Here is a 19,493-nt window from a genome sequence, read left to right as displayed (position 1 = left end):
TAATATCTCGCATGGTTTGGATTCCAATTTCATATTCCTGTGCTAATTTCGCGGCAGTTTCTCTTTTTTTTTAACCTGTCACCAACTTCTAACTTCTCTGCTATTGTCAGCACTTTACGTTTCCTTTTACCAGACATGTAGGGATGTGCGGGTACTCGATAATTTCAACTTCGATTCGATTCCTCAACTATTTGAACCCGGAACCGAAACTAAAATTTGGAATCGAAAATTTCTGGCAAATTTTTCAAAAGTAGAAAATCAAAGAAAGAAATTGGCGGTTATCGTTTAACTGATTGCTAGAAATAAATTTATTCGTCAATTATCATTAATGTAACTCGTAAAATTGCCGCGCACTTTCACTCAAGCAAATTTCATAACGTTTTGAAATATAGGTTAGGCCGAACATTAAATTTTTTTCAAAGATCGTGTATGATATAATTTACACGTTCAGAACCACTAACTGTTTCAGCTTGCAAAGATAAATACCTTACGAAACTGCTTGTTTATGAAATAGTTTAACAATATACTCAAACATTTTTATTTCTGCCTACTTACGGCATATTACTCATGACCATTTCTCACGTTGCACGGGAAAAAAATATTGTTGGTTTATTTGTTTTGAAAAATAAATAACACATATTAAAAATGAATTTTACAACCATCAACGCACAATTTTCTGTAAACAGTTAAAATAATTCCTTGTTCAACCATAGATACATTTACAAAGATCGCCATTCTGTGACAGTCTTCTGTTAACAGAATAACCAACATTAAAATATTTACGACATAAAAATATTTTAGCGGTGCCGGACGTGTAGACTAGTTGACATGCCGGGAAGCCTACAACTCACATAGTTTCGGTTGCCTGCAAGAATTTCCGAAGATTTCCGAAGTTTTGCGTTTTGGTATTAACGCCACTTCAGCGGCTAAATCAGAAGTTTCCAATGAAAACAAGCATGTTGTGACTGACCTAACCTAACCTAACCCTTCGATTTTTTTAAATTTCAATTTTTGAGAGAAATCCGAAGTTGCACGAACATGGTAGGGAACCGAAACTATGTGAGTTGTAGGCTACCGTGATAGGCCACCATTTATCATAGATCGCGCGTGCCGACACAAAGGAATCGAATCACTGAATCGTAACATTCTGTCAGTATCTAAGTACTGTTTATTGTTTATGCTTTTGCCTTTTACAAAACTTAATTAAAGCTGATCATTGTTGTGTGGTTTAACTTCGTGAAGTTAATAAATTAATCATATTTACGTATTTTTTTCCGTTTTTAGGGGAACAGATCTTGTTGAAAAAAACAAAGAAAAATATGTTACTTATTGGTTTTAATTTAAATAAACCTACTGGCTAGGCCATGCTGCATACGTCATATGTGCAAATGTAGGTTAATTAATAAATTATACTTCTTAGCGCAGCACGCATCGCACTATCTCGGTGACTCCAGTGAGGCAGCTGACTTTACCGTTGGTAACATTTGACATCTTTAAACAGTGGTGAAGTGATTAAATAAAAAAATAAGTAATGGATGAAAATTGTGGCAACTTTAAGGGCCGCAGTCATCTTCCAGAAATGTATTTCTTATTCATTTTAGTTAAATACATATGGTTCAAAATAAATGCAATTTTTTTTTAGTTAGCCCTACCAGACTAATGACTATGTAGATAAAGTTACCCAAAGAATCGAAATCGGAATCGAATTTCAACTCTTGAAGTGAGAATCGAATCGGAATCGAATCGAACTGAAAATCATGGAATCGCACAACCCTACAGACATGATTACAAAAACAAATGTGCCTGGGAGAACTGATGAAAATATTTGCGAGAAAAATGCCTTTTCCAGCCGTCAGGAGTGTGGGAAGGTAAAAGAGGTAGAGGGACCTTTTTTTTTTTTTAGCGTGGCGGGGCGCTGTGAAAAGACCGCTTGAAAAGAAAATGAAAAAGTGGCGAGGGGGGGGGGGGGGGGAGGTGAGCCGGAAGCAGCAGTCAAGGCATTCTTTTTTGGTTTAAAGTGTGACAAATTGTCGGGTGAAGATGGGGGGAACGAGGGTCTGAAGGGTTAGGTAAATAGCTTTCGGACAGTAAAAAAAAAAAAAAAAAGTGCAGTGCAGTCGCGGCGTAGCTACACCCCCGTCAAGCACGGATAACCCGAAAACCGGATAATCCAGGCCCGGATAATCGAGAGTTTACTGTATATAGATTTTTTTTTCTTTACTGAAAAATTGTCTTCTTTTTTTGACAAGGAGAAAAAAAATTGAAATAACATTAAGTATTCAAAACATACTGTATTTACCTGAATATAATTGTGATGGTTATTACCAAAACTGCTAAACCTAAAAGTTGGGGTTCTGTTGTAATTACAAAATTGTATTTGGTTGCTGGAAGATGAGAATTTACAGTGATTTGTACAACCACATGCTCTTAATTGTTTATAACTGTGCCACTTAAGCCACTTCAGACTGCTGTTAATTACTGCCTCCTGAACCTTTTTCTTTGTTGAAAAACTACACAATCTGCCTGTTAACTGCATCACTTATGCGTTATGCCACTTTAGTCCGCTCTTGTTTTTCTGGACCTTGTGGAGGGAAGAAGGGTGTCAGCAGCTGTGACAGATGAGACAGGATAGCACTTTGGAACGCCCTGAAGTGGAGGGGGGAGTCTGCTCACTGTGGCTGCTAGGCAAGGCACCCTTTCACCCTCCCCTATCACCCTCCAGGGAACCACCATACAGCGCAACATTCTTTGCTCTCCAACGGATGGCTTTTGAACCACAGATATTAAGCTCAGTTTTTCTTCTAGCCGTTTCAAAAAAGGCAATGTAAATCACTCTGACAGAAAGTGACACCACAAAAGCTGTTAGTAAATACTGTATACATTTACGAATTTAAATAGTTTTTAATTCCTTTATTTTGGAATTGTGGTTTTTACCTCATAAAGTATTTTTCATTAACTCATGATCAAAATGTTTGGGGCCGTATTATATTCAGAGTCACATTATTTTTGGGTAAATACTGTAATTAAGTTTGGTAATTTTTATCCTCTTAAATTAATCATGGAAATTAGTCACGGAGCTACTCTGACCCATAGGCCATGTGAAGCAAGTAACCTTTTTTTTGTATAGCTCAGTCAGTTTTTAAAATATCAGTGCTCAAGTACATACTTGAAAATGAAAAAAATAGTGTGAGTGGTAAGAAGGAGGTTAAGTTGTAATGTGGTTAATAATTTGTAAATTGTATGAATTCAGTTTAATCAATAATGTAAAATAAATAAGTTATCATCTATCCATAAAAATGTGGCTTGAGTCAAATTTTAATTTCTTCAGAAAATTGAGTCTTTGTATGACTTATGTTTGTGTTTTGTTTGGTTTTATGTCTGATTGTATTTGTGCTTCTGCAGGCATGTGAGGCATGCCAGGTGTAAGAAGTATCCCCCCCTCCCCTTCAGAATCTTTTAGAAGTTTCACATTTACGATAAAAATAGGCTTATCATTGGTATAATTTTTTTTCTTTATTTACTTCCAAAAATGAGTAGAAGAATGAAAATGCAAACTTACTTTAAAAGCAAGTTATTTTTGGGGAAACTAGATGGTTTTATAATTTTAAGTTAAGTAAGGAATTTTTTAAGTGTAATAATTATCTTGGCAGTTCGATGAATAGTATTCGTCTGTTTTATCTTTAATTTAAAGCTCTTAGCTTCTACAAAGTGCTTCTATTGATCAATGTTTACTTTTCACAGATCTATGGTACGTTCAGTCGTGCCATGTTGCGCTTGATTCCTCCACTGCGAGGGTATGCGGAACCTTTGACCAACGCCATGGTAGAATTTTACTTGGCTTCCCAAGAGCGCTTTACTCAAGACATGCAGCCGCATTACGTCTACTCTCCTCGAGAGATGACTCGATGGGTGCGTGGCATCTGTGAAGCTATCAGGTAAACAATTTTATAAGATGGGTAAATTTGTGATGGTCAAAATGTGCTTTTTAAGTTCAGTTTGGTTACTTTCCTTTGGTGCCTGCTATTTTGTATAATGTGGCGCTTTCATGACGTGTTTTTTATATTATTGTTTAAAACCAATACTGCTTTAAGTCCTCTTTTTTTTTAAAAAAAAAAATCACAATCCAAAATCTAATTGATACAGACTCCCAAAGAAAGGTGCGATACAGAATGTTGTGCGATGCAATGCAATATGTATTGTGCAATTAATTTTTTATTGCACTCAATGGGAACAGTAAAAGCCTTTGTGTGAATGCTCACATTGAATTCAAAGAAAAAAATTAATTTGTGGTTCTGAGTCATGTCACTTGACTTCCAGTATCGCTTCTGTCTTTGGGAGCCTTTGCTGTGTGATTTTTTTCCCCTAATAACATATTTTATTTAAAAATATTAAAGTTATATTTTCCTTGTCCTAAAAATTTTACTATTTTATCACTTAGGCTGAATATTTTCTTAGGGCTCAGTGTCACATGCCATGTTGGTTATTTAGTTTTTGTGTCATTACTATTATTTAAGGGCTCCTCCTGTAGATTTATCTTGTTAGCTATTTTGAAATGTATGTTTTGTCTCAAATATTCACAACTAATATTTACTTAATATGTCCTTATGGCAGTAAAAATTGGTGCAAATTATAATAACTTGCGTCTCCTTTTACAGCTTGAGGAAAAAGTTAGTAAATATCTGGTGAGAGATATTTGTAACCAAACAACAAATATAAGAGAGCTTTACAGAAAAATTTCCTTAGTTACAAGTAATGACAAGATAACTAAAATATTGCATATTGATTTCGGCAGTTTAAGCCGTAACAATGTTTTATAGGTTAAGATTGAAAGCAAGATGAAAGCAACATCACACTTTAAAACAGGTTAGCAAAGCCTGTAACATAGTTTCTTCTGACAGTATATCATTACAGTTGTGGTCATCGTCAAAAAGGATTTTATGCACAATGCCAATAACTTCACAAGGAAAACTATTTGTAGCAGCTGGTCACTTTATTCTTCAACTTTAATTCTATTATCTTACATGCTTTGCTTTAATGAAGATAAATTTTAAATAATAATAAAAAAAAAATTATTACAGCATAAAATTAGTTAAAAACAAGATGTTTCCTGCAAGTTACTATCCCTCCCACTGAAGCGACAGTTTGTTTTAACCCTTTCCTGCCTGGCGGGACTTGTTAGTCCCACAATGTTTGAAGCCCCATAGAAATAGTGTGTGTGCACGTTTGAAACCACATGCTGCCTGTCGGGACCCCTGGGTCCCTGCATAGCTCCGCTCCGCCAGTTGTCGAAGAAGTTCGATCGACAGCCGAGAGGTTGCAGCACTAACACGGCAGCGCTGCACCGGTCTGGAGTGGCCTTTTTTTTTTTTTGTTCGTTGAGCTGGACGTATGATAAATGCCTGTCAGGACTTAAAAGTGCCATCATTAAAAAGTATATTAAATATAAATAAAAAAAATTGGAAAAAAATTATGGTCTCCTTTTATGCCTACTTAAATATAAAAATGAAATAAAAATTACAAAATTCAATTTTTTTTACACTTCTAGGCAGGAAAGGGTTGAGTGAAGTGGGTTGTGGATCTGGATCGCAGGCCTCTGGACGCGCTGCCAGTGGAAGGCCTGGTACGCCTGTGGGCGCACGAAGCGCTGCGCCTGTTCCAAGACCGGCTGGTGGAGGACTCGGAGAGGCGCTGGACCAACGACAACATCGACGTGGTGGCCCTGAAGCACTTCCCCGGCGTCGACCGGGAGCAGGCCCTGAGCCGCCCCGTCCTGTACAGCAACTGGCTGTCCAAGAACTACGTTCCCGTCAACCGGGAGGAGCTGAGGGAGTACGTGAAAGCCAGGCTGAAGGTAGGTAGCTCGCTAGTTCACCTTTTACCCTCGAACCGTGTCAATGCCAGGTTTTGCCATCTTTAAATATCCCTCTTACCATCTTTGTCGAGTATCTCCAATCATGACTTGATGTAAGTTTTTGGACATACGCCATTGCTAAGAACTTTTTCTCTAGAAGAAAAACTAATAAATAAAATAAATAAATAAAAATACCCAAAAAAGACAAAAAAAAAACACAAAATTAAGCAAACAATTGCTGTTGTCAACAAGGATATGAACACCACAAAATATTCTGAAACAGGAATATGGTCGACAAACAAAGAAAAACAAAGAAAAATGTACTAAGAGAACGAAAAAAAAACCACAAATGATGACAAAACAAAAATATTGAACCCAAAATAATTCAGCACAACAGTTGAAACGAGACAAAAACACGACAAAACGAAAAGACAAACAAATTTAATAGTTTTACCAAAACAGAAACAAGCGACGTTTCGGGAACTGCTATCTGCTCCCGTCCTCAGGCAGAGACGCACATGGTACGGAAACACAGGTGCGACATTTTAAAGATAACATCTCCAATCATGTCGCGAAGAACGTTACGTGATCCAAGGGATTGGAGATCCAGACTCGTCAAAGGGTTGGAATGGGAAATTAAATGGCGAATGACTCAACAAAAGAGTTGTAAGGTTAAAAAATTTTTGCACACTTCATGTGAGCTATTATTAAAGAATGTGCTGAGATTGTATGGGTGGTTCTGTTTCCATATTTTGTTTGTAAACTGTGTTTTTAGGACAGTGAATAGAGCTAAAATGTGTGTTTTCGGAATAATTTTTGGATATGAAATGAGTGGTAAAGATTATTGAATGCACCCAAAGCCCTTGCATTACACCTTTATCTTAATTTCTCTGGCCATATAATGGTTATGGTTACTGCTCAAATGTCATAGTTGTTTTTTGGATGATGAGAAGCCAGTTCACAGCCTTGCACTTTGAGGCTAGTAACACCAGCAAGCGTCTCACTAATCATTCTGCCTCATTAACACACACAGGATTTCCCTTGACTAGATGTGCCTCTTATTAAAACAAGATTTGAAACAATTTTTTCCATTCATCGGACAAATGCATGTTATATAGGTAGTACTAATTTCTTTTGCAAATTTTGAAAAGTAAATGGAACTTTTAAAGGCCAGACTTGCAGCTTTTAAATTAAAATTTTTTTGTGTTTAAGGTTTTCTACGAAGAGGAACTAGATGTTCCGCTTGTGTTGTTCGATGAAGTCCTGGACCACGTGCTCAGGATCGATCGTATCTTCAGGCAGCCTCAAGGACATCTGCTTCTCATCGGTGTGTCTGGTGCGGGGAAAACTACTCTGTCACGCTTCGTTGCGTGGATGAATGGTCTCTCCATTTTCCAGATCAAGGTATCGTAAAATAATAATTTCAAGAGGTTTGAGAGGAGTTTGTGTGTTTGGATAGGAGACACAGGGTTTAAGTACCAAATGAATCTATCTTGTTTTTGTAAAAAAAATTTTTCTTGACAATTTTTTGTCATTTAGTTTTAAAAATTTACCTTGGTTAATCTAGTGTAATGACTGAAGTTAATAGTGACTGCCATGTAGAAATATTTTCCCTTGTGAAGTCATTGAGTCAGTATTGAATTAATATTAAAGTGTGATTGCAACTGTGATGATAATGCCGTCAGTAGACACTACGTTATGGTTATTGATGGGTCGATTACGGTTCCGGAATTGGTCGGTTCCATTGATTCCACAAGAATTGTATGATTCGGAATGCAGTGGTTTTTTAATTGACCATGACATATTCTCCATTGTTTTTGTGAGTTTGCAAAATACATTTTCCATTGCAACAAAAGAAAATATAAAGAAATTGAATGTTTATTTCTAATTTTTAACATACTAATTTATTTTAGAACAGTAATTAGTTAAGTTAACTTAACCGTGCAAGCCTTTTTTCTACAATAAATACATTGATGTAATAATTAAAGGTTTGTAAAGATTGTAAGTTATTACTTGATGCAGTTAGTTAAAACTACCCAAGCTTAAACGTCTATCATTTTATACTGTGTACCTCAGTGGCTATTTGCTGGCTGTTGAGTGAGTCCATTATGTACCACGTAGTTCCATGTTCAGAGGATGATGATACATTAGTTTACACTTTTTTTTGACATTATGTTGTGCATAATAATTTACAAGTCTTATCCTTCATTTAACATGGTGGTTATAGTTCAAATAGTGCTTTTCACAGATAAATGTTTAGTTAAAAAATTACGTTTGTCTAACTGATAAGGCTAGTGGCTCGTTCTTCCAATGTACGTTTTTTAAAAATTATAATTATTTTGTGCAAATTAAAACTTATATTTAGTATATTTCTCAGGTTAAAAACTTCTTATTTTATGGTTAATGGATATTAGCTTGTTATATATAAATAATACACTAACTTACCAAATGTTCAATTTTAAATGTAAAGTCTTTTGTAATATACATCTAATTAAAGGTCGTTAGTCTATAATATAACTGTCTTCAGACGTAGAAGGAAATAATTCAAGATATATATATATATATGGTAAACAAAGTATCAGTTCAGTAGACCATTTTAAAGCATGTCGGTGTCTGTGTATTGCGTGTTGGACTGGACTTGTAGCAGAAACATTTTTTGTTTTAAAGGTGCACAACAAGTACACAGGAGAAGACTTTGATGAAGACCTACGTGCAGTGTTGAGGCGTGCGGGCTGTAAAGATGAGAAAATTGCTTTCATTTTGGATGAGTCCAATGTGCTGGATTCTGGTTTCTTGGAAAGAATGAACACGCTTCTGGCCAACGGTGAAGTCCCCGGATTGTTTGAAGGTTAGTAATTTGGTTGTCTGTAGTAATGCAGTGGCGTGGAAACTATGGAATTGTGGCATAACCAGGAAGGGGTTTCGTTCCTACCCGTGTTCCATAATTTTTTTTAAATTCTTTAGAAATAGCATTTCCAGAGGGGGGCTTGGGGCTGACCACCCGCTTGCTTCCTTTTGAACCTTTCTTACACTCGGTAAAATTATATTTTTGGGGAGGAATGGAAAACAAATAAGTTTAGTAATACCATTGACCAGCAAACAGATCAACTTATCAACTTGTGTTATCTTGCAATCTTGCCTTCTTTCACTCCCTTGCGCTAGTCATTTGTCCAGATGGACAGATAATGCTGGAAGGAAGTGTTTTTTGTGCCGAGATCGGACCATTTTTTGTCCTTTATGTCACTTGTGCCACTTTAGTTCAGGGCTTTCCTGAATCTCTGGACAGGCATGACAGATGAGAAATGCAGGATGAAGGAGAGGGTGAAATGTAGTTTATTGCAGGGTTACTTCTGCTTCACTTCACTCTGTATGTGCTGGTCCCGCCTCTTTCTTCTCCCAGAGGACCACTGACTACCATATCTCCACATTCTATGCTTTCTGAACAGCCACTACTTTTGGACTAGTCATAAAACACACTTTTTTTTTTAAATTCCGCTTGGTGTTTCAAAAGAGACCATGTAAATTAATTTACTTATGAAAGTGGCACCAAAAATATATTTTTCAAGTGCGATTCCCAGTCCATAAAGTCCTTTTCATGAACTCATAATCTTAAAGTTTGGGGTCGCATTATATTCAGAGTCACATTATTTATGGGTAAATACGTACCTCAATACTATATACTACATTTTTTTTTTACTCTGCCATCTCTCCTTTCTCTTTTCCAGGCCTCTAGTATTGGTTGCTTATAAACATTTTGGATTTTACTTCTGATAGTGATTCAAGTTAACAAGTGCATAAATTTTAGTTGAAACTAGTCCTTCCTATACCTGGCCCAACTAACAGTGTATTACAAATATTATGTATATTTTTTACGCTATCTCGACTGAAAAAAAAGTGTTCAAATTAGTAGTATCGTAACGATAGTTGGACGCAGTGGTATGTTCAAGTTAGTAGTAATGTGACGATAGTTTGATGCAGTGGTGTATTGTGTATCAATACCACACTTTCTGTGTTGGCTGCCAGGCGACGAGTACACGACGCTGATGACCCAGTGCAAGGAAGGGGCCCAGCGGGAAGGTCTGATGCTGGACTCCAACGAGGAGCTGTACAAGTGGTTCACGGGCCAGGTCATGAAGAACCTCCACGTCGTGTTCACCATGAACCCCTCGTCGGAGGGGCTGAAGGACAGGGCGGCCACGTCCCCGGCGCTCTTCAACAGATGCGTCCTCAACTGGTTCGGAGACTGGTCGGACGGCGCTCTCTTCCAGGTCGGTAGTCCAGTCGCACTCATGTTGGAGTAGCATTAGGGGTCTGCGAGAGTTCAAAAAATATTTTATGTTTGTGGATAATTTGACATTTGATATTCATGATAGAGCTGTACCGATACGAATAGACAGAAGCCAATTCTGCCAATATTTAGTTTAATAAGTGATTCTGCCGATCCACAGTTAGCTTGTTAATTTTCGGCCGATATTACTTAGCTATGTTTGCAAGCCGTACATATAAAACTTAAACATTCTGTGTTTTAATAACGTTCTTGAATTCAATACATTGTAAATAAGTATATCACCAGCATGGTACTTTAGATAAGAACAAAAACTTTCTTTATTTAGAGCATGGCTACCACTACAAACAATGGAAAATACCATCTTCTTGAACTGCATAGAAATGTTTATAATATCGTGACAGACATTTTTTAGTTAACTTTTGTAAATTTTTTATAATTACATAAAAAATAATAATAACCAAATAATATATGACTTCACATAACGTAAATTACGTTTGCTGTTTCCCATGCAAAGCAACTACATGACATTCATTTCCGTGTAAATTTTTGGTACAGGGATTTTTCGCCGCCCGACCCGTTAATGTGGTATTGGAATTCACGTTCTTGAATTGTAAACATGTAAAAAGTCTCGTGAATTGTAAACATGTAAAAAGTCTCGTTAATCTTATGCATTTTAAATTCTCTTTTAAATTTTGTTTGTTGTAAATCAATATACTTCAAAGATAACTAATATTTAACTATCTTGTTTTATATAGTTACGTATTAAATAATTAAATTTTCCAGGCTCCATTTGTAAATTCATGTTTCATTAAGCTACTAACGGGTCGCAACAAACGAATGACAACAAGCTTAAAATATGTGTTAAAAAAGAGAGGTTACTTTCCGTTTATAAACTGAAGAAGAAGGTTTATTTTGTGACTAGACTAAACACAATTATGCAGTTGTGAATATCATTTTTAGAGAAGTTTATGCGAATAAATGATTTCTGTACAACAGAAATTATGTCTTTCTGCTGCAAAGTACCTATGTGTACCTGCTTACTAGTGTTCCATCCAAGAGACTTTTCAGCACATGTGGAAATTTGTATGGCATGAATTGTACTTTTCCAAACCTGGCTTAAGTTGTCCCCTTTTATTTTGGTGTTCTCACTTACTAGGCGAAGGAATGTTTTTTTTTTAAATTATTGGTTTTTATGTGCTATTGTGTTATATTTTAAAACTCATAAGAAAATGATGTGTGTTTCAAACCGCTGCGACTTCCGCAGGTGGGTCGCGAGTTCACGAGCCGCGTGGACCTGGACAGGCAGTCGTGGAAGAGCCCTGACTTCTTCCCGGCTCCCTGCAGCGCTCTCCCGACCACGCCGACGCACAGGGACGCCGTGATCAACGCCTGCGTCTATGTCCACCAGACCTTGCACCAGGCAAACGCCCGCCTCGCCAAGCGGGGCGGTCGCACCATGTTCATCACGCCCAGGTACCGTCCACAGCGACGCAGGCTTGTCCGTGAAAGAACGTCCCAGTTTCAGCGGCATGTTATAACAGTTCAGTTCAGACCATTCACAACAACTCGTACATCTAAATGAAGGGTAAACTAACCAAGGTTTCCTTGCAAATGTTCAATAGGTGCACCTTTATTTATACTGCACACATATAAACTAAAGTCTAATTTTTCCCACACTTTGGTTAGCAAGTCCGGAGTAATGGAAGCAATAGCCTCTTAAGTTCTGTGTCTCAACTCTGGCAAATCGTTAGTTAGCGGCGGAGCGTAGACACGATCTTTTATAATGTCCTGAAGGGAAAAAAATTGCATGGCGTTATGTCAGTGAAGGCCAGTGAACAAGAGCTCTGTCGTCTTGAACATTATGACCAATCCAACGGTCAGGGACTTGGACGTTCAACCACTTTCGCACAAAGAGATTCCGTTGGGGAGGGACTCCATCCTGTTGCCAAATAAAGTTTACACGTTCACCCTCTACTGGTTGGGGAAATTATGCTCAGGAGTTATAATTTTGCTTAGGTGGCGCTGCAAACAATAAAACGAAGAAGTACTCATGCATGTGCTTATCTGAAATTGATTGTTACTCTTTAATTATGTATCTGAACCAACACACTACAATTCTTACAGTTGATACTATTAAAATTTATAGCTGGGACATTCTTCTATGGACATACAGTCAAACCTCAATAATACAAACCTGAAGGAACCATAATTTTGTCACTTTGCAATGAGGTTTGTATTAACCAAACTATTATGATATTTTATGTAACATCCAAATCAATTTCAAATAAAGTTAAAAATAATTGTTGCTTTTAGTACATGTATAAAACACACAAAAAAGTATTTTCCAAGAAAGTTTGCACACAATTTTATATACATTAATACCAAATGTAATTTTATAAGGATTGTAAAATAGTGTTTAGGAAGGCTACATCTGTGGCTAAATCAAATATTTTGTACTATACTGTACTTTTTAAAAGTATTTACGACAGAATAATAGAGCAAATGTTAAAAAACTACCTACAAAAAGACATACCTTAATTTTGTAAGAATATGTAATTTCTAAGCTTTTTCCTCCAACCTGCACTGAACCAAACAATGGCATCAGTATTACTTCAGTTTATAATTCACATTAATTATTGTCATTATAATGAGTTGCTTGTACTAACCATCCTTTACTACATGTAGTTATTTGCCCATGTGAACAAATACACTTTTTATTACATAACCATTCCTTTGTATTAAACAAATTACTTAGCACCTAAAACTACTATGTAATTTGTAGGGACTGTGAAAACACTTTGTATTAATGAGAGTTTTGTTTTAACAAGGTTTTCATTAATGAGGTTTTACTATATTGTATCTTAAAACCTAATTTCAATATTTGCAAATCTGCTGGTTTATTGAAGTAAAATTCTACAGTCCTGAAGAAGTTGTGAACTAAACTGTAGTGCTGCTGGAAGTTAAAAAAACTTTATTTTCAGCAGTATTTTGCTTAATCTCATTTGTTTATTTTTTGTACACTTATTTTCAGTTTATATGCACACATCAAATATAAATAGCTGGAGACTGTCCACTTAAATCACGTGGAAATTACCTAGCTTTCGAACATATAGTTTAGCATGTTTCTGTGAGTAGTATACCTAGCTATGTTATAGTGTGTTCAATTCTGATAATTTCTATAAAACATTTACCCTGAAATTAGACTTTGGTTCATTATTAGGGGTGTGCGGGATCCTGACGCTTCGGGAAAAAAGTCAGCAAAATAGGCTTCCCGAAATGCGGGGCGGGAATTTTCTTACTCCCAAATTTTTCAGGAAATTGTTTAAAAATTTACAAATGTTTACTAATCATGTGAAAATGTTTTCTATCAATTCAAACTGTTTTTAACACAATATTTGTTATGAATTCGTACATTTTTGAAGGGTTTCCGTACTATATAAATGCAAAACATCTTTTAAACGTATACCGATCGTAGCGACAGCTGTGGTGTGCAGTGAATTATGATAATCGTTTACACATATCTAATTGGAATATAAAAAACGTACATGGAGTACCTTAAATATTGTATGCGTTCATAAATATATTTTTTTAAGAGTACAAATTTGCAAGATACGTGAATAGTCAGTTATATAACGTTATTGCCGTCACCATCGAATACTTAACCTAAAACCACTGTGTGTCCTTAGACACAAACAAAACACATGCGCAATCCAATTTTTTCGCCAAAGATATACGAAATACTAGACTTGCGTTACATAACGAAGCGTAACCGTTCTCATTACTTGATAGCAGTAACGATGTAAAGAACTGTATTGGCACTTTGAAAAATATGAAATCACGTAGTTTTACTCCACTGCTCACGAGTATCTAAACATCTATGATTTTGCTTTGGGAGAAAAAAATAGTTGTTTAGTTTGGCGGGCTTTGTCGGCTGACGTTACGTTATTAAGGCTTGTGCAAAGTATCTGTTCCTATTTTCGATGCCGTTGTATATTAAAACAAACTAGCAGTCTACAAATAATGGAGATCGCAACCGATCAGCCTGTTACATGTAAACCTAAAGGTGTTTGGAAGTATTTTGAACGTCTGACAAGACAGTAAATCCCTGGCAAAGTGTGTCTCGTGTGAAAATTTTTTGAGATGAGAGCATGGTAGCACGTCTGGATTACTAAGACATATCTCAATAAACATCCCTCTTTAAAAAAAGAATTTGAGGATGCTAAAAAATATGAGTCGCCGCTGAAAAAAGGGCAAGTGAAGCAGACAAAAGAAATACCAGCAAAAAACAACTACTTTGCAAGAAATGTTTAAATGGCCATCTCATATTGGAATTAAAAATTAGCTTTTTTTTTTTTTTTTTTTTTTTTTTAATTTTTCTTGATCCCGTCCCGTTTCCTGCGGGAATAGTTTATTTTTCCCGAAAATTTCCCACAGTACAAAAACCTATTCCCGCACAACCCTATATTATGTATTTGTAAACCACCTGTTATAAAGCTTAAATTTTCAAGTCTCTTGAGAAAGTTCGTAACTATATTTTTTATCATAAAGCTTAATATTAATATTAAATTATGGAGAATTTTAATTAATTGTGTGCTAATACACAACCAAACTCTTACTTGATTCCCATGTCTCCTACTTTAGGCATTACCTGGACTTCATCAATCACTTTGTGAAGCTGTACACTGAGAAGCGCTCGGACCTGGAGGAACAGCAGCTTCACCTGAACGTCGGCCTGAACAAGATAGCCGAGACGGTCGAGCAGGTCGAGGAGATGCAGAAATCCCTCGCCGTGAAGTCCCAGGTACGCGGAGGAGAGCAACCGGACTCGCTCTCTGGACGACCGGGCTCCCGGTCCGTTCATCCGTGTTTCGCTTGGGCCTGCGCGGTACTCATGCTAAGCGAATCGATCAAAACTCTATATATCAGTTTCCCGTTTTAATTTTGCCAGGAAATTGCTGTTCGTTTTACGTGAAGCTTTCGGTTGTGATGCAAAGCTTTGAGTCGGATGTATGTGAAGCAAGGCATTTGTTGCAAAGCTTCAAAACATGGAAGCTAAAGATTTTCTCGCGAAAATATTTAGTTTTTTTTTTTTTGTGTTGTAAATGTTTTGCACGGATAAAGTTGGTTACTTAAATAAATCAAATTTGGCACTGAGGTTAGCTTTTTTGAATGATTAACGTTAATATTGTGCATGATTTATAATTTTTATTGAATGGTGTTATACATAGGGTCCAATTGGTTTGTCACTTAATCATTTCAAACATTTCAAATGTTAATATATTTTTTTCCCTATGTATTGCCCTATTTTACTCATATGGATTTTTTGCTCATTTAAACCATTTGTTGTATACCCACATATAAGGATACCATTTAAACGTATAGTTAATGAATAACACCCATCATTTATAGACTTGTGACCCATTTTTCGTAAATTAAAAGCATGAGAAAACCTCATATGTGTTTGTCAAGTTTGCTGTCTTCTTGCACACTGATTAAGAAAAAAATGTGGGATTCAATAGAATTGAGTGTTCATTCTGTATTACCTATTATTACTTGACACCTGCAAATTTCTTATTATGATATACTCAAAAAATAACAAATTTGTAATGATTAGTAGTTTAGACTATTCCTAGAAATTATAAACTCTCATTTTAAGATTTATGTTTTCACAACTTTATTGCTAAAGTATCTTGAAAACGGTGAATCATCGAGAATAAATGCATAGGATATAACTTGTTGCAAATTTAATTATGAACAAATAAGTTATCTACTAAATTTTTCATAAATTTAACCATTATAATTTTATTGGCAAATCCCCATATGCCTTGTTTGTGGCTGTTTATTACTTCTGTTGTAACTCGAAGCCCTTCTGACCACCGTCAGCTGTGGGAACAAGTTTAGTTGAACAATTACATGCTTTGCCTCTAAAACTGAATTACTTATGCCATTTTTGACTGCCTCCTGAACCACAGGTGTGACAAATCAGGCAGGTTTGGAAAAAAAAAATTAAAAAGTGAAAAAAAAAAGTACAATAATTTAATCCATTCAGATGTCACCTACATTTCCTATTTACCTGTTTATATTTCTGTAGGCATCTTTATGCTTATCTGTAATTTAAGGCTATACTTAATGTTATGTTCGTTAATTAGGCATAATGTGTATTGTGCTATGCACAAATTTTGTGTGGGAAAATACATTCGTCATCTACCAAAAAATCCTTGTAAACATTCTATTAAGGTACTGTCTTATTTCTTTAAAAATTTAAAATATTGAATTTCTTTGCAAAAAAAGTATTGAATCGGTTTTGTACAGGATGTCGGATCTGTTTACGAAATGCATTGGTAATTGGATCATCATCGGTTTTTATCCATATTGTTTCGTACTGAAACTCTTACCAGATAACATGAAAGTCAAAAACGATAGCCGGACGTCCGATGACGCCGGTACCAGATGAACCACTGAGTCTTTCCCGGTGGCCACCAGGATCACTTGAGTTAATGGCAGCAAAACGGCGCCATATTTGAATTTTGAAGCATCCAACACTTGGATTAGTTAGCATAAATCTAGGGTAAGCACTATTTACAAGTCCAACACATATCACCCATCACCAATCGCGTCGAGGCGTGGGCGTCCGGTGTGCTCGCAGGAGCTGCAGGCCAAGAACGAGGCGGCCAACGCGAAGCTGCGGCAGATGGTGAAGGACCAGCAGGAGGCGGAGAAGAAGAAGGTGCAGAGCCAGGAGATCCAGGCCGAGCTGGAGGTGCAGACGGTGAAGATCGGCCAGAAGCAGGAGTTCGTGATGGCGGACCTGGCCCAGGTGGAGCCGGCAGTCATCGACGCCCAGCAGGGTGCGTTGCGTCTCCTCTCCGGTGTCGTCCCTGTCCCGGCTGAGGGGCCTGGGTCGCCGGGCGGTAGCCTCCCCGCGGTCCCCGTAGAACGTTTTGTTTGGGCCAAATGCCGCTCTCCGCTAGGGGCGGAAAATCCTTCAGATTCCTCCCTGTGCGGACCTCAGGGAGATTTTCCACGCCGACCAAGTTAACATGAAAGTCTAACTCTAGAGTCTCACCTAAAATCCTGGCAGGAAAATTTTTAATGGTTCCGTTAATAAGAATTAATTTTTAATCACGGATAAAATAACTAACGTAATTGTTGTTATAAGCAAATATAATATACCTCGGCAGGGCCACTACAGGCTAAGAGAGGTAAACGTGTTGTTTGTTTTGTTGTCCCAACGTGGTGTTTATTATGAAAGCCCTGTCGTGCTGTCGAACTTTTCATTTACAAAGCAGTGCAATGAAGTTTCTTTTTCCGAACAATTAGAGATGGACAAATCGAGCAGAGCCTAGTTCTGTAATAATAGTATTGAGCGAGTCATGTCCTTCAAAAAAAACCCAGCTAATGTAACTGCAGAAATTTTAGATGATTATTTTATGTTCCTGATGTTTATGTTAATTAACATTAGCATTATTTTGAAGTTTATATATGTCTTCAACAAGTTCGTCATTTGTATTAAATGAATGAATAATACCTATGTATGATTCCTTTTAAAATTGAGTTTTTTTTCTGTCTTGGCTCTAGAAAACTTGGTAGATGTGAAGACCTTTTAAGTCAAGTAAAATTGTGTGCTTTTGTGAGTAAATAATGAGAAAATATTGATAGTAAATTTAACAATGTGTTTCTCAATATGAATGATTTTTTCCCTCTTCAATTTCTTAGGTGGTAATTCTTGAGAAAAACGTTGTTTTTTTTTCTAGGAAAAAAAATACACATTTTTTTCTGAAATTCCTGACAGTTTTTAAATTTTCTAAGAGTGTTTTGTGCTTAATCAAGTAGTTTACCAGTAGTTCACTATTTTACTGTGTGGTTAGGTTGGATACATTTCAAAAGGTGAGAATATTCCATTGAGTTGGATTTGTTACATTTAAAATACTTAAAAATAGTGTGGACTGTGGGTTAGGAAGGTTAACTGTCCTTAGCAATTTAAAGCTAGTTTAAATGTACCTAACCTGACCAGTCATTAAAACGGTAAACTACTGGCAGACCATTTTTATTACAGTGCACATGCACGTGTACTTTTTGCTTTAAACAAAAATTTAATGAATGAACCAGGACTTGACGCCTTGCGGATATCGGAGCCATCAGAAACGAGTGATGAAATGACAATGGAGCATTGATGGAATGAATTGGTGAGGGTAGTGGGGAGTACTTTGTGAAAACCCACAAAAAAAATTCATAAAAAAAAATACATTTAAGGAGATGAAGCATTTAAAAAGGTAGCCTGAATCTTTGAATTTCAAAGTGGCTGTGAACATTCTGTCATTAACATCCAAATGCATCATTAGCTGTTGCGTTAAATGAGCAAAAATTTGTTGTGTATGTAATTATGAACAATTTTTAATTAACATAATTTGGGTGTAATCAGTGTAATCACCAATTTTTTGTTGACTTATGTAAAATGCAGCTGTGAAGTCAATTAAGAAACAACACCTGGTGGAAGTGCGATCCATGGCAAACCCACCAGCTATAGTGAAAGTTGCCCTGGAGTCTATTTGCCTGCTACTGGGGGAGAACGCCACAGAGTGGCGTTCCATTCGCTCCGTAACAATGAAAGATAACTTCATCTCTACCATTGTGAACTTCAATACGGAGGAAATCACGTAAGAGTGATGCTGAGAGGGTTGGGCGACGTATTCGCATGATACGTATCTGGGATGCTTGCCCTGCAGTAGTGTTTGTACTTGGCTGGGCACACTTTGTACATATTTTATGTAACATTAGCCTGTTGCTTGCATTTCGAAACTTTGCGGCAGGTTGTTAACTGTGTATTAATCTTTTCTATTTTACTTTTTTAACAACTTGTGTACTAGTACCATTATTTTTCTCTTCCCTTTTGTATGTTTTGCTTGACACATAATGGGTTATGTTTGTTTTCATGTATGTTCCTTTATGATATTGTCCTGCAGCTGTGAAATCGATAAAAAAACAACACCTTGTGGAAGTACGCTCCATGGCAAATCCGCCGCAGCTTGTGAAAGTTGCTTTGGAATCAATCTGCTTGCTTCTCGGTGAAAACGCTGCCGATTGGAAGTCAATCCGTGCTGTCATTATGAGGGACAACTTTATCAGTTCCATTGTCTCTAATTTCAATACTGAGTTTATAACGTAAGCATGCTTAAGTAGATGCTCTATTTTCAAAAGGATTAAAATTCTTATAGCTAGTTAGTGGCATTATCTGTGTAGCTTTAACATATTAATCTTTCAAAACTTTTCATTGGTACTTGATAGTACAACTACTTTCATTAGATATATTTAGGTTGTTTGTTTTTTGTAGATAGCAATGTTTAAAAATAAAAA

General features: G+C 36.5%; 1 protein-coding gene across 2 annotated transcripts in view; it reads left to right on the top strand.

The window, feature by feature from the left end:
• The window catches only part of LOC134539371 (dynein heavy chain, cytoplasmic), a 142,494-nt gene that overhangs the window by 81,037 nt on the left and 41,964 nt on the right, over window positions 1-19,493 (top strand). The window contains exons 43-51 of one of the 2 annotated variants that reach the window (XM_063381359.1): window positions 3,742-3,935; window positions 5,590-5,851; window positions 7,064-7,255; window positions 8,519-8,699; window positions 9,875-10,119; window positions 11,404-11,612; window positions 14,781-14,940; window positions 16,786-16,987; window positions 19,103-19,301. In XM_063381359.1, coding sequence (XP_063237429.1) covers window positions 3,742-3,935; window positions 5,590-5,851; window positions 7,064-7,255; window positions 8,519-8,699; window positions 9,875-10,119; window positions 11,404-11,612; window positions 14,781-14,940; window positions 16,786-16,987; window positions 19,103-19,301 — 1,844 coding nt within the window. Of the gene's footprint in view, window positions 1-3,741; window positions 3,936-5,589; window positions 5,852-7,063; window positions 7,256-8,518; window positions 8,700-9,874; window positions 10,120-11,403; window positions 11,613-14,780; window positions 14,941-16,785; window positions 16,988-18,600; window positions 18,797-19,102; window positions 19,302-19,493 lie in introns of both variants that reach the window. The other variant, XM_063381360.1, reaches the window with a different exon arrangement.

Source organism: Bacillus rossius, chromosome 15, assembly GCF_032445375.1.
Source record: "Bacillus rossius redtenbacheri isolate Brsri chromosome 15, Brsri_v3, whole genome shotgun sequence".
In the NCBI taxonomy this organism is placed as follows: Eukaryota; Metazoa; Arthropoda; class Insecta; order Phasmatodea; family Bacillidae; genus Bacillus; species Bacillus rossius.
Note: the sequence above shows the minus strand (reverse complement) of the source record. Positions and strands in the feature narration are given on the sequence as shown.